Source organism: Coregonus clupeaformis, chromosome 37 (assembly GCF_020615455.1).
Source record: "Coregonus clupeaformis isolate EN_2021a chromosome 37, ASM2061545v1, whole genome shotgun sequence".
Classification (NCBI taxonomy): Eukaryota; Metazoa; Chordata; class Actinopteri; order Salmoniformes; family Salmonidae; genus Coregonus; species Coregonus clupeaformis.
In genome coordinates this window covers 15,017,905-15,030,610 of record NC_059228.1, presented here as the reverse complement: position 1 = coordinate 15,030,610, position 12,706 = coordinate 15,017,905, and the positions used below count along the sequence as shown (strand labels likewise).

General features: G+C 44.4%; 1 protein-coding gene across 2 annotated transcripts in view; it reads right to left on the bottom strand.

Moving 5' to 3' along the window:
* Positions 1–12,423, bottom strand: part of LOC121553187 (disks large homolog 5-like) — an 87,784-nt gene extending 75,361 nt beyond the window's left edge. For both annotated transcript variants that reach the window (XM_045211559.1, XM_045211560.1), the window contains exon 1: positions 11,691–12,423. In XM_045211559.1, the coding sequence (XP_045067494.1) occupies positions 11,691–11,991 (301 nt within the window). In that variant the 5' untranslated portion in view covers positions 11,992–12,423. The remainder of the gene's footprint in view (positions 1–11,690) is intronic.
* Positions 12,424–12,706: the final 283 nt, after the last annotated feature.

The window sequence follows — 12,706 nt, the reverse complement described above, 5'->3', positions numbered from 1 at the left end:
CCCTAAACAGAGAGTACACAGTGGCAGAATATCTGACCACTGTGACTGACCCAAAATGAAGGAAAGCTTTGACTATGTACAGACAGCTGCAAGATTTGTGACCTGTTGCCACAAGAAAAGGGCAACCAGTGAAGAACAAACACCATTACATGTTTGTAATATTTATCTTTATTTATTTTCCCTTTTGTACTTTAACTATTTGCACATCATTACAACACTGTATATAGTCATAATATGACATTTGAAATGTATTTATTCTTTTGAAACTTCTGAGTGTAATGTTTACTGCTAATATTTATTGTTAATTTCACTTTTGTTTACTTCACTTGCTTTGGCAATGTTAACACACGTTTCCCATGCCAATAAAGCACATGAGATGAGAGGAGAGGGGGAGAGAGAGAGAGGGGGAGAGAGAGAAAGGGGTAGAGGAGAGTAGCTCTGTCTGTTTATTACCATGACCTCACCACACAGAGCATTTAGACCGTGGCATTTCCTCTGCCTCACAGGGTGATTAGGAAGCACAGCAACAACACGTGTAAACGGTCATGAAGCCCTGTTCTTACTGCTGTTCTGCCTTCTGGCACAGTCACAACACAAACCATGCACACACACACACACACACACACAGCATTCAGATCAAGGAGAGGAGAGACCACCTCTCTCACCACTTCCAAGTCAACATTTACATCAGCCCACTGCATTGAAAACAAAGGGGCAAGGCATTCAGTTCACACCTTTAAATGATCTAACAGAGATCAATTTAGTTCAATTGGGACGATGGCACCACTGACCCGGTTAAAACACAGGTCAATCTTGTGGCCTTAATCAGATGGCCAACATAAGTGGGCTGTGTCACGAATTCAGCCGAGGCTGCCCCTCCTCCTTGCTCGGGCAGGCTTCGGCGTTCGTCGTCACCGGAGTACTAGCTGCTACCGATCCATGTTTCTATGTTCTACTTGTTTTGTCTGTATTGGTCTCACCTGTTTCCCATCATGTAATTATGTCTTCCCTAATTCACCCTCTGGCTCACACTGTGTGTTGTGCGTGTTTGTCCATGTTTTGGTTGTCGTATGTGAGCGGGTGTGTTCCTCCCTGCGTGGAGGTTTGTTCTTTAAGATACCTACGAGTAAAGTACGTTTTTCAATTAGCTCTGTGTCCTGCGCCTGACTTCGTCCTACCGCATTACACTGACGCCTTGACAGGCAGTCACAACACCTCCAGCAATGATCGTTCCTGCTACAAGTCTAGTAATTTCCTATAATCTATATAAAACATTTTTCTGACAAAATAGAGCAATCTTTACCAATTTTAGTTGTAACTTGGGATGTGACAAATGGGGAAAAAATATTAGCTTTTAAAAGAGCCATTAAGAAATATATACCAAAAAAAAGAAATTGTTTTCTATGAAAACGATAAGGAAAAAAAAATCATAATTCACAATGCAGAACAATAATCCAATTACATATGACCGCTAGGGCCGGGCAATTAAGTTATATCTACACTTTACAGACAGAACAAAGTATAGTAACATGTACCGATTTCGTGGTATCCAATGGGTAGTTACAGTCTTGTCCCATCGCTGCAACTCCCGTACGGACTCGGGAGAGGAGAAGGTCGAGAGCCATGCGTCCTCCAAAACACGACCCTGACTAGCCACACTGCTTCTTGACACTCTGCTCGCTTTACCCGGAAGCAAGCCGCACCAATGTGTCGGAGGAAACACCGTAGGCGACCGAAGTCAGCGTGCATGCGCCCGGCCCCCACAAGGAGTCGTTAGAGCGCGATGGGACAAGGACATCCCGACCGGCCAAACCCTCCCCTCACCCAGACGACGCTGGGCCAATTGTGCGTCGCCTCATGGGTCTCCTGGTCGCGATCGAACCCGGAGCTGTAGTAACGCCTCAAGCACTGCAGTGCCTTAGACCGCTGCGCCACATGGGAGGCCCAACATGTGGATAAGGTACAGACGCTTTTCAGAAGTGTCTGTACCTTTTCTGACAGTATAATTTTGCTCCGGCATACAATGTTCTATTGTTTCCCTGACAACAATTAAAGTTGCTGATTGATGTCCTGCTGTTTTGTTTATGCAGATTTCTAATAGTAGGGTAGCTAGATGTGCTTTCTTTCTACTAAATGTCTTAGTAAGTCATGATATTTAACAAAGGAAAGAGTGGTCTGCACGCAGGCAGCAGGCAGGCTAGGATTGACAGTTCTGGTCACTTAGTGATGGAAGTTTGTTCCGCTTCAGAAGTGGCATTATTTTACAGACAAGTAAAATGCCGTTCATGTCTACAGAGAAGGTTTTGCATCGGTGTTTAAAAAGCTGTAGTGTAGCCTACCCTAACAGAAAAACAAACATGCCGTAGCCGAGGTGCTTTCAAGGGGGCACATACCATTATATCTGAAAAGGGTCATCGATACAGGCTATACCGGTAGCCTACTGTAATTTCATTTCATGAGACAAAAACACCCCTACCCATTCTGCAACTAAGAGTAGCCTACCCCGTGCTCTTAAGACTGGCCCCTTCATTGATAAAAAGAAAGTAGGCAGGCCAGCGCGAGGGAGAGAGAGAGAGGGGCAGGCAGGCCAGCGCAAGGGAGAGAGAGAGAGGGGCAGGCAGGCCAGCGCGAGGGAGAGAGAGAGAGGGGCAGGCAGGCCAGCGCGAGGGAGAGAGAGAGGGGGGCAGGCAGGCCAGCGCGAGGGAGCGAGAGAGAGAGAGGGGCAGGCAGGCCAGCGCGAGGGAGCGAGAGAGAGAGGGGCAGGCAGGCCAGCGCAAGGGAGAGAGAGAGAGGGGCAGGCAGGCCAGCGCGAGGGAGAGAGAGAGAGGGCAGGCAGGCCAGCGCGAGGGAGAGAGAGAGAGGGCAGGCAGGCCAGCGCGAGGGAGAGAGCGAGAGAGGGGCAGGCAGGCCAGCGCGAGGGAGAGAGAGAGAGGGGCAGGCAGGCCAGCGCGAGGGAGAGAGAGAGAGGGGCAGGCAGGCCAGCGCAAGGGAGAGAGAGAGAGGGGCAGGCAGGCCAGCGCGAGGGAGAGAGAGAGAGGGGCAGGCAGGCCAGCGCGAGGGAGAGAGAGAGAGGGGCAGGCAGGCCAGCGCAAGGAAGAGAGAGAGGGGCAGGCAGGCCAGCGCGAGGGAGAGAGAGGCCATTGCTTACTATTGAGAAAGGCCGCCAAGGTGGAAACTGAGCTGCACTTCCTAACCTCCTGCCAAATGTATGACCATATTAGACATATTTCCCTCAGATTACACAGACCCACAAAGAATTCAAAAACAAATCCAATTTTGGTAAACTCCATTATCTATTGAGTGAGATACCACAGTGTGCAATCACAGCAGCAAGATTAGTGACCTGTTTCCACAAGTAAAGGGCAACCAGTGAAGAACTGCATTGTTGGTTATGGGCTTGTAAGTAAGCATTTCACTTTAATGTCTACACCTGTTGTATTCGGCGCATGTGGCAAATAAAATTTGATTACAACAAACACCACTGTAAATATTTTATATTTTAGTCATTTAGACACTCTTATCCAGAGCGACTTAACAGTTAGTGAGTGCATACATTTTTCATACTGCCCCCCGTGGGAATCGAACCCACAACCCTGGCATTGCAAGCGCCATGCTCTACCAACTGAGCTATTTATTTTCCCTTTTGTACTTTAAATATTTGCACATAATATGACATTTGAAATGTCTTTATTCTTTTGGAACTTTTCTGAGTGTAATGTTACTGTTAATATTTACTGTTTACTATCTACTTCACTTGCTTTGGCAATGTTAACATACGTTTCCCATGCCAATAAAGCCCTTAAATTGAAATTGAATTGAGAGGAGGGGCAGGCAGGCCAGGGCGAGGGAGGGAGAGAGAGGAGGGGCAGGCAGGCCAGGGCGAGGGAGGGAGAGAGGAGAGGCAGGCAGAACCGTGCGCATACGTCTTGGTAATCTGCATCTCGCAATGTCTTAATTATCTTTCATGCCTCGCAAATTCACCAAAGTAGTCTAAAGTTTGCCTCTGGCTTTATTTAAATTCCCCAGGCCTTTATAGCCATATAATCTAGTTAGGCTATAACACGGAAAATATGGTTTTGTGATAATGCACTGTGATTTTAATTATGAAAAATCGTTTTTCGGTTCTGGATTTTTCTTAACGTTAAGGATCCCAACTTCCAACCCCTAGTTGTAACCCGTTATGCTGGAGTGGATACACCACGGTAGTACAATAGACAAACTGCCCAGTGACATGTAGTATAACGGAAGGCCTAGGAAATGACATCATATCCAGCAGACAGGCTGGGTGTACGATGGATGGATTGATGGCCTAATCTAGAGACATGCAGGGAGAGAAAGGGGGAGAGGAAAGATAGAGAAACAGAGCGATTGTAGCTAGGCGCTACAGTAGTCAGATCCCAGGAGAGAGATAAGAGCATTGGTTGGTAGTAGTGGCACAGTGTCAGGACATAACTCATTGCGTCCCCATGGTTTATGTGCTGCCGGGAGTGAGACACGGGTCGACAGGCAGGCAGACAGACAGACAGACAGACCCACTGGTCCTGTCCTAGTCCGTACACACACACAGAGAACAGCAAGCTGCTGATTGGGCATTTTGGGCCTGCTACACTTAAAAAACAGAAGCTAAGTCTGAGGAAGAGACTAAAAAAAGAGAGATAAGGGCATAGAAAGAGAGAAACGGGGAGAGAAAGAGAGGTCTTCTCTTAATGACGGGCTCTCACCTCACCACAGATCAGCAGTTGTAAAAACAGGTGTTTTCAGAGTACACGGCACACACCTGAGCCGAGTTGAGGTGTAGCACAGTCGCCCAGAGGCAATGGTCCATCTTCTATATACACACACAGAGAGAGCAGGAGATGTGTGGACACAGACACAGCATCCTGTCAGGGAGCATTGCATCACGCCCTCCTCTTTGTGTGTGTTTAAATCAACGTCACAGTCAGTCAGTCAGTGGAGAGAGCAAGAGGCCTATACAGGTATAACTACTCTATAGGTGAAACACCAAAGCACTGCAGAGGACTAGGAGAAGTATCTTACAAAGAACTGCAGAGGACTAGGAGAAGTCTCTTACAAAGCACTGCAGAGGACTAGGAGAAGTCTCTTACAAAGCACTGCAGAGGACTAGGAGAAGTCTCTTAACAAAGCACTGCAGAGGACTAGGAGAAGTCTCTTAACAAAGCATTGCAGAGGACTAGGAGAAGTCTCTTACAAAGCACTGCAGAGGACTAGGAGAAGTCTCTTACAAAGCATTGCAGAGGACTAGGAGAAGTCTCTTAACAAAGCACTGCAGAGGACTAGGAGAAGTCTCTTACAAAGCACTGCATAGGACTAGGAGAAGTATATTAAAGCACTGCAGAGGACTAGGAGAAGTCTAAAAGCACTGCAGAGGACTAGGATAAGTCTAAAAGCACTGCAGAGGACTAGGAGAAGTCTAAAAGCACTGCAGAGGACTAGGAGGCATGAAATTGGTTTTGATTAGGCCTATTGCACTAAATGTGTATGAATGAAATCAGCTTGAAATGCTATAGCATGGTTTGTTATACAAGGCAAATATACTGGTGATCTAATTAGGCTATATAATCTCACATTGACTAAATATAAAACACAATTCTCATATTGGTAGTTTGACGGATTGATAGATTTAATATCCCATTGAAAGAATTCACATAAAACAAACGTGGCATTAGGGCCCTGCGTTTTGCGCAATGATGTGGCATATGCCTGGATTTGAACCTTTAATAAAGCTTTTCATAATCTGAGATTCAATTATGCTAAAGGTGCATGAAATGAAGGTACATTTCTCCATGTTTCCTACAGCAGCCATATTAGGAGGGTTGGAGAAGGAGAACCAAAGACCCGCTCCTCCTCCACTACCGTCACTGTCTACGTGCGTGCAAGCGTGGGTCCGCCTTTAAGTTAGAGGGGTGTGTCTTGTGTGTGTTTGTACAGTGTATGATGCATGCACTGTGTGTCTCAGTGAAGGGAGGAGTCTGCCAGCGAGGAAAGGAGAGTATATCAGTATGAGAGGACGGCTTGAGAGCAGGTTGCTATCAGCGCAGATCACACACACACAGGAGCTAAGTCTTTCATCTCTACGCTCCCTCTCTTTCTCTGCCTGGAGCAACTAGGAGGCTCGACTCCGCTCTCTCAGCAGCCAGGCAGCCTGGTTAAACGCAGTAATCGCATCAGCCTGAATCGCTGCACTTGAAAAGCATTCAAAAATCCCTCTGATTATCTTGACTACAGCTGCCTCCCTCTCTCTGTGCTGAGGCAGCAGAGGAGTTAATACAGAGGAGAGGGCAGTGGAGGCATGATGATACACGTCTCACAGAGACACATTACAACAGGCAGGCAGAGTAGAGCTAATGCTCTGGTGAATAACCACCATGGACTCACTAGGGCTGCGTACTACATGGGACCATTTAAAAATAAATAATATTGAACCTTTTTTAACTAGGCAAGTCAGTTAAGAACAAATTCTTATTTACAATGACGGCCTACACCATATCCTCAATTTCGTGAACTACTGACTAGGGCCCATAGGGCTCTGGTCAAAAGTAGTGCACTCCATAAGGGAATAGGGGGCATTGTGGGACACAGTCAAGGTTACATACATACAGCCCTGCTGCAGCGCCTCTCATCTACAGCATTAAAACACCAAGGTTGCAAGTTTAAAAGATGGTTTATTTTTCTCTGCTCATAAGTAAGCATTTCACTGTTAGTTTACATCTGTTGTTTACAAAGCATGTGACAAATAAAATTGCATTTTATTTGAACTTGCGTGGGACCTGAAGACTTATAATAATAATAATAATAATAATAATAATAATAATAATAATAATAATAATAAGCCATTTAGCAGACGCTTTTATCCAAAGCGACTTACAGTCATGCGTGCATACATTTTTGTGTATGGGTGGTCCCGGGGATCGAACCCACTACCTTGGCGTTACAAGCGCCGTGCTCTACCAGCTGAGCTACAGAGGACCAAGACTTGTGTTAGCTCCTCAACATAATGAAAGTCTTTCTCTCTCCAAAGTTGTGCTACAGCGCCTTTGGAAAGTATTCAGACAACTTGACTTTTTCCACATTTTGTTACGTTACAGCCTTATTCTAAAATGGATTAAATAAAACAATTTCCTCAACAATCTACACACAATACACCATCATGACAATGCGAAAACAGGTTTAGACATTGTTTCACATTTATTAAAAACAAAAAATAGAAATATATATATATATATATATATATATATATATATATATATCAGGCCCGTCGCTATGATACTCGAAATTGAGCTCAGGTGCATCCTGTTTCCATTGATCATCGTTGAGATGTTTCTACAACTAGATTGGACATGATTTGGAAAGGCACACATCTGTCTATATAAAGGTCCCACAGTTGACAGTGCATGTCAGAGCAAAAACCAAGCGATGAGGTCAAAGGAATTGTCCGTAGAGCTCCGAGACAGGATTGTGTCTAGGCACAGATCTGGAGAAGGGTACCAAAAACATTCAGCAGCATTGAAGGTCCCCAAGAACACAGTGGCCTCCATCATTCTTGAATGGAAGAAGGTTGGAACCACCAAGACTCTTCCTAGAGCTGGCTGCCCGGCCAAACTGAGCAATCGAGGGTGAATGGCCTTGGTCAGGGAGGTGACCAAGAACCCGATGGTCACTGACAGAGCTCTAGAGTTCCTTTGTGGAGATGGGAGAACCTTCCAGAAGGACAACCATCTCTGCAGCACTCCACTAATCAGGCCTTTATGGTAGAGTGGCCAGACGGAAGCCACTCCTCAGTAAAAGGCACATGACAGCCCGCTTGGAGTTTGCCAAAAGGCACCTAAAGGACTCTGACCATGAGAAACAAGATTCTCTGGTATAATGAAACCAAGATTGAACTCTTTGGCCTGAATGCCAAGCGTCACGTCTGGAGGAAACCTGGCACCATCCCTACAGTGAAGCATGGTGGTGGCAGCATCATGCTGTGGGGATGTTTTTCAGCAGCAGGGACTGGGAGACTAGTCAGGATCGAGGGAAAGATGAACGGAGCAAAGTACAGAGATCCTTAATTAAAAGCTGCTCCAGAGCACTCAGGACCTCAGACTGGGTAGAAGGTTTACCTTCGAACAGGACAACCACCCTAAGCACACAGACAAGACAACGCAGGAGTGGCTTCGGGACAAGTCTCTGAATGTCCTTGAGTTGCCCAGCCACAGCCTGGACTTGAACCATATCGAACATCTCTGGAGAGACCTGAAAATAGCTGTGCAGCGACGCTCCCCATCCAACCTGACAGAGCTTGAGAGGATCTGCAGAGAAGAATGGGAGAAACTCCCCAAATACAGGTGTGCCATGCTTGTAGCGTCATACCCAAGAAGACTCGAGGCTGTAATCGCTGCCAAAGGTGTTTCAACAAAGTACTGAGTAAAAGGTCTGAATACTTATGTAATTATTATATTTCATTTTCCTATTTTTAATAAATTAGCAAACATTTCTAAAATCGTGTTTTTGCTTTGTCATTATGGGGTATTGTGTGTAGATTGAAAACAATTTAATCAATTTTAGAATAAGGCTGCAACCTAACAAAATGTGGACAAAGTCAAAGGGGTCTGAATACTTTCCGAAGGCACTGTATATATTCATTGGCTATGTCATAGCTAATTTGCAAACGATAAACAAGTTAATTCGTGTGTGATGGCAAATTCAATACCAAAGTGGGGGGCCAAAAAACATAAACTGCTTTGCCCCCAAAAAAAAAAAAAAAAATCTGATAGTGGGGTGATAGATGCCTAGTCTCCATTATACCTCAGATCAGATGCCTACATAGTATATACCATAGACATACATCATTTAGAGAACCAGCTCATTCATGAGCTCCATCAGAAGCAGATTATAATTTAGAATGGAAAATGTATGCGTTAATGCAACAAATGTTAGTGCATCGAATCGATTCAATCTCTAATCAAACCAAATCGTTTCAAACTAAAACGTATCGTTCCTGTACGTATCTAGATATGCATCGTCTTGAAAGGGAAAGGTCATCCCTAATGCATACATATGATGTGCACTTATCAGGAGTCAACTGTAGTCCACCTTTAAACTGCCTGGGAACGGTTGGTTTCAGCCTTTATTTTGAGAAAGTACATACAGGCTGAATGAATGTGTCATTCAGATGCAACATTTTAAAATGGTCTAGTAAAGGTTTCACCAATACAAAATTAAAAAACAGCCCACGGCTGAATGTAATTGGGGACCCCTGGTCTTGTAGGACAATAACTGGGGGTATAGTACTAGCTTATATGCATACTACTGTACAATGGAAAATAGAGAATATGACTGGCGCCCTGTTACTGATTTATAAGCATGGTTATACGCATGCATGCCACGCTAGGGTCGATATGAAAGGGCGCATCAGCCGCGAGAGCGTTTCCATGGAAACAAGTCAGGCTATCTGTGAGCGTATAATATAAGAGCCAGGAAGAACTTGTCTTCGAACGTAAACGCAAATTAGATGATATTAGTATTGCAAACCATTGATGACAACTTGGGAAATTGTCATCTAACCCTAAACAGAATAGGCTACTGCATTTCATTTCCCCTAATAAACTTCAAGTAAAAAGGACAATTGAATTACACTGAACAAAAATATAAATGCAACATGTAAAGTGTTCATCCTATGTTTCATGAGCTGAAATAAAAGATCCCAGAAACGTTCCATACACACAAAAAGCTTATTTCTCTCAGATTTTGCCCACAAATGTGTTTACATCCCTGTTAGTGAGCATTTATCCTTTGCCAAGATAATCCATCCACCTGACAGGTGTGGCATATCAAGAAGCTGATTAAACAGCATGCTCATTACACAGGTGCACCGTGTGCTGGGGACAATAAAAGGACACTAAAATGTGCAGTTGTCACACAATACAATGCCACAGATGTATCAAGTTGAGGGAGCGTGCAATCGGCATGCTGACATCAAGAATGTCCACCAGAGCTGTTGCAAGATAATTTAATGTTCATATCTTTACCATAAGCCGCCTCCAACGTAATTTTAGAGAATTTCGCAGTAAGTCCAACTGGCCTCACAACCACAGACCACATGTATGGCATCGTGTGGGCGAGCGGTTTGCTGATGTCAACGTTGTGAACAAGTGCCCCATGGTGGCGGTGGGGTTATAGTATGGGCAGGCATAAGCTACAGACAACGAACACAACTGCATTTTATCCATGGCAATTTGAATGCATTTAGATACCGTGACGAGGTCCTGAGGCCCATTGTCTTGCCATTCATCCACCGCCATCACCTCATGTTTCAACATGATAATGCACGGCCCCATGTCGTAAGGATCTGTACACAATTCCTGGATGCTGAAAATGTCCTAGTTATTTCATGGCCTGCATACTCACCAGACAAGGTCACCCATTGAGCATGTTTTGGATGCTCTGGATCGAAGTGAACGACAACGTGTTCCTGTTCCCACCAATATCCAGAAACTTCGTACAGTCATTGCAGAGGAGTTGGACAACATTCCACAGGCAACAATCAACAGCCTGATCAACTCTATGCGAAGGAGATATGTCACGCTGCATGAGGCAAATGGTGGTCACACCAGATACTGACTGGTTTTCTGAGCCATGCCCCTACTTTTTTTTTTTTAAGGTATCTGTGACCAACAGATGCATATCTGTATTCCCAGTCATGTGAAATCCATAGATTAGGGACTAATTTATTTATTTCAATTGACGGATTTCCTTATATGAACTGTAACTCAGAAATTGTTGCGTTTATATTTCTGTTCATTATAGTTTGATGGAAAAAATGTAACCTACATACAGTGAAATAGCCCCATCTGTATCCTATACATAGTAGAATCTGTATCCTATACATAGTAGAATCTGTATCCTATACATTGTAGAATTGACCCACTATGCAGGCTACTCCATGATTTTACTACAGGATATGTGCATTGCAACTGTAATGAAAATATGTTGTGACCTGGATATGTTTGGAAAGTGCATAGCGCATGCTTCTCATTCAAAAGGAGGAATGGCAAGTGTGTTCATTTAGCATCTACTGCCTAGCCACACAGTAGCAGAGTCCACACGCACTATAATAAATAGTGATAAGAGTCTGGTTATAGAGCCCGTGGTCTCTATGCCTCTGCTGGTGATCATTTGGTTTTTTTGAAGGCAAAATATTGCTGTGGAATGAACAATGTGATGCTGAAACAGAATGGAACTTTGGTAACAACCTAAAATGTTACCAAAGTTCCATTCTGTTTCAGCATCACATTGTTCATTCCACAGCAATTTTCACCTTTAAAAAAGTTCCATCCTGAAATAAACCACTAGGGCCACACAAGGACCTGGAGTTCTGGTATTATGGCTTTGAATGCTGCATATCAACACCCCTAATGTCAACATGCTCTACTAATAAACATATGAGAATGACTTAGCTAGTCAATGATCCATAGGGATCATGTGGCTAGGGTTGGAAAGAAACAGCCTTATCTTGCTATGTAGACTAGCTTTTAGAAGTATTGCACGGGGGACCACCCTGTAAGTGCACTACGAGACTTTGGGTATAGTAGCACTTCAACATCTCTAATGTTGTGTGGAGGAATGAAGCAAGAATGCGTCCTACGTTTTGATGTGCAAAAGTGTTGCATGCGTGCATGGTAGCTTACCAGACGAATGGTCAACCGGTCCACCGCCGTTACTAAAGAGTGCAGAATACAGCTCAGGGTACGTCTTCTCCAAGGCCACACACAGTTCGAGGAAATGGTCGCTTTCCTTGTTCACAAGCATCTTCAATAGGTGGTCCACTTTCTCCGCGCAGGAAGAGCAGTTTTGGTCCAGTTCGAAGCGGTCGAGCTGGCTCAGAGTACCGGAGAGTATCAGCAACTCAATCAACCGGTCTGCGTCTGTTATTGAGTCCAGCAAGTTTTGGTGCCATTGGTCTAACAACTCTTTGTGCTTTGGCTCCATTGCAGTTCGCTTTAGTTCGGTAGCTAACTAGCTAACGTTAGCAGACTGGTTAGTTAACGTATCCTCGGCTTAATTTCTCCAAAATGACCCCCCTGCCCGATAAGCGAACAAGGAACTAACTTCTTAATTGTCACTTGTATGAATTCAGCAGAACAGCCATGACATCTAATGGCATGGGCGAGCAGTTTTTTATCACAAATAGGAAAAGGCACAAGAAGCCATAATTGTTACCTTTGGCTGTTGACTGCACTAAACAGCGATACATTTCCCCAGCTTACTTACGTTTGGCAACTTCGTCCATTTTTGCGTTATTCCGACGAAACCCTGCCCTAAAATATGAGCTATTTCCAGTCATTTATATAATGCACTATACCAACTCAACTGCTAGGAAAACTACCGTAACTCTCTCGCTCTTCTCCAGTTATACTGTATCCTGCGCCATATCTGGGCTGTTCAGCAGCTGCTGCCTGCTGTCAATCAAATTCCCATACAATGCCATGTAAGGTAAAACGGGGCGGGCCTTACCCCAAGACACACCTGATTTTCAATGGGCGTACGTTCTGAAAAACCCGGCGGAAAAGATGAGAATGGATTAAAATAATTGCATAAAAATGTTGCTGTGATACATACATTGAAGCAGAGATACATTTTAGAAGAGGCAGTAGTGACAACCAACTCAGCAAACATTGTTGGAGCCAATTAAACATTTTCTTTG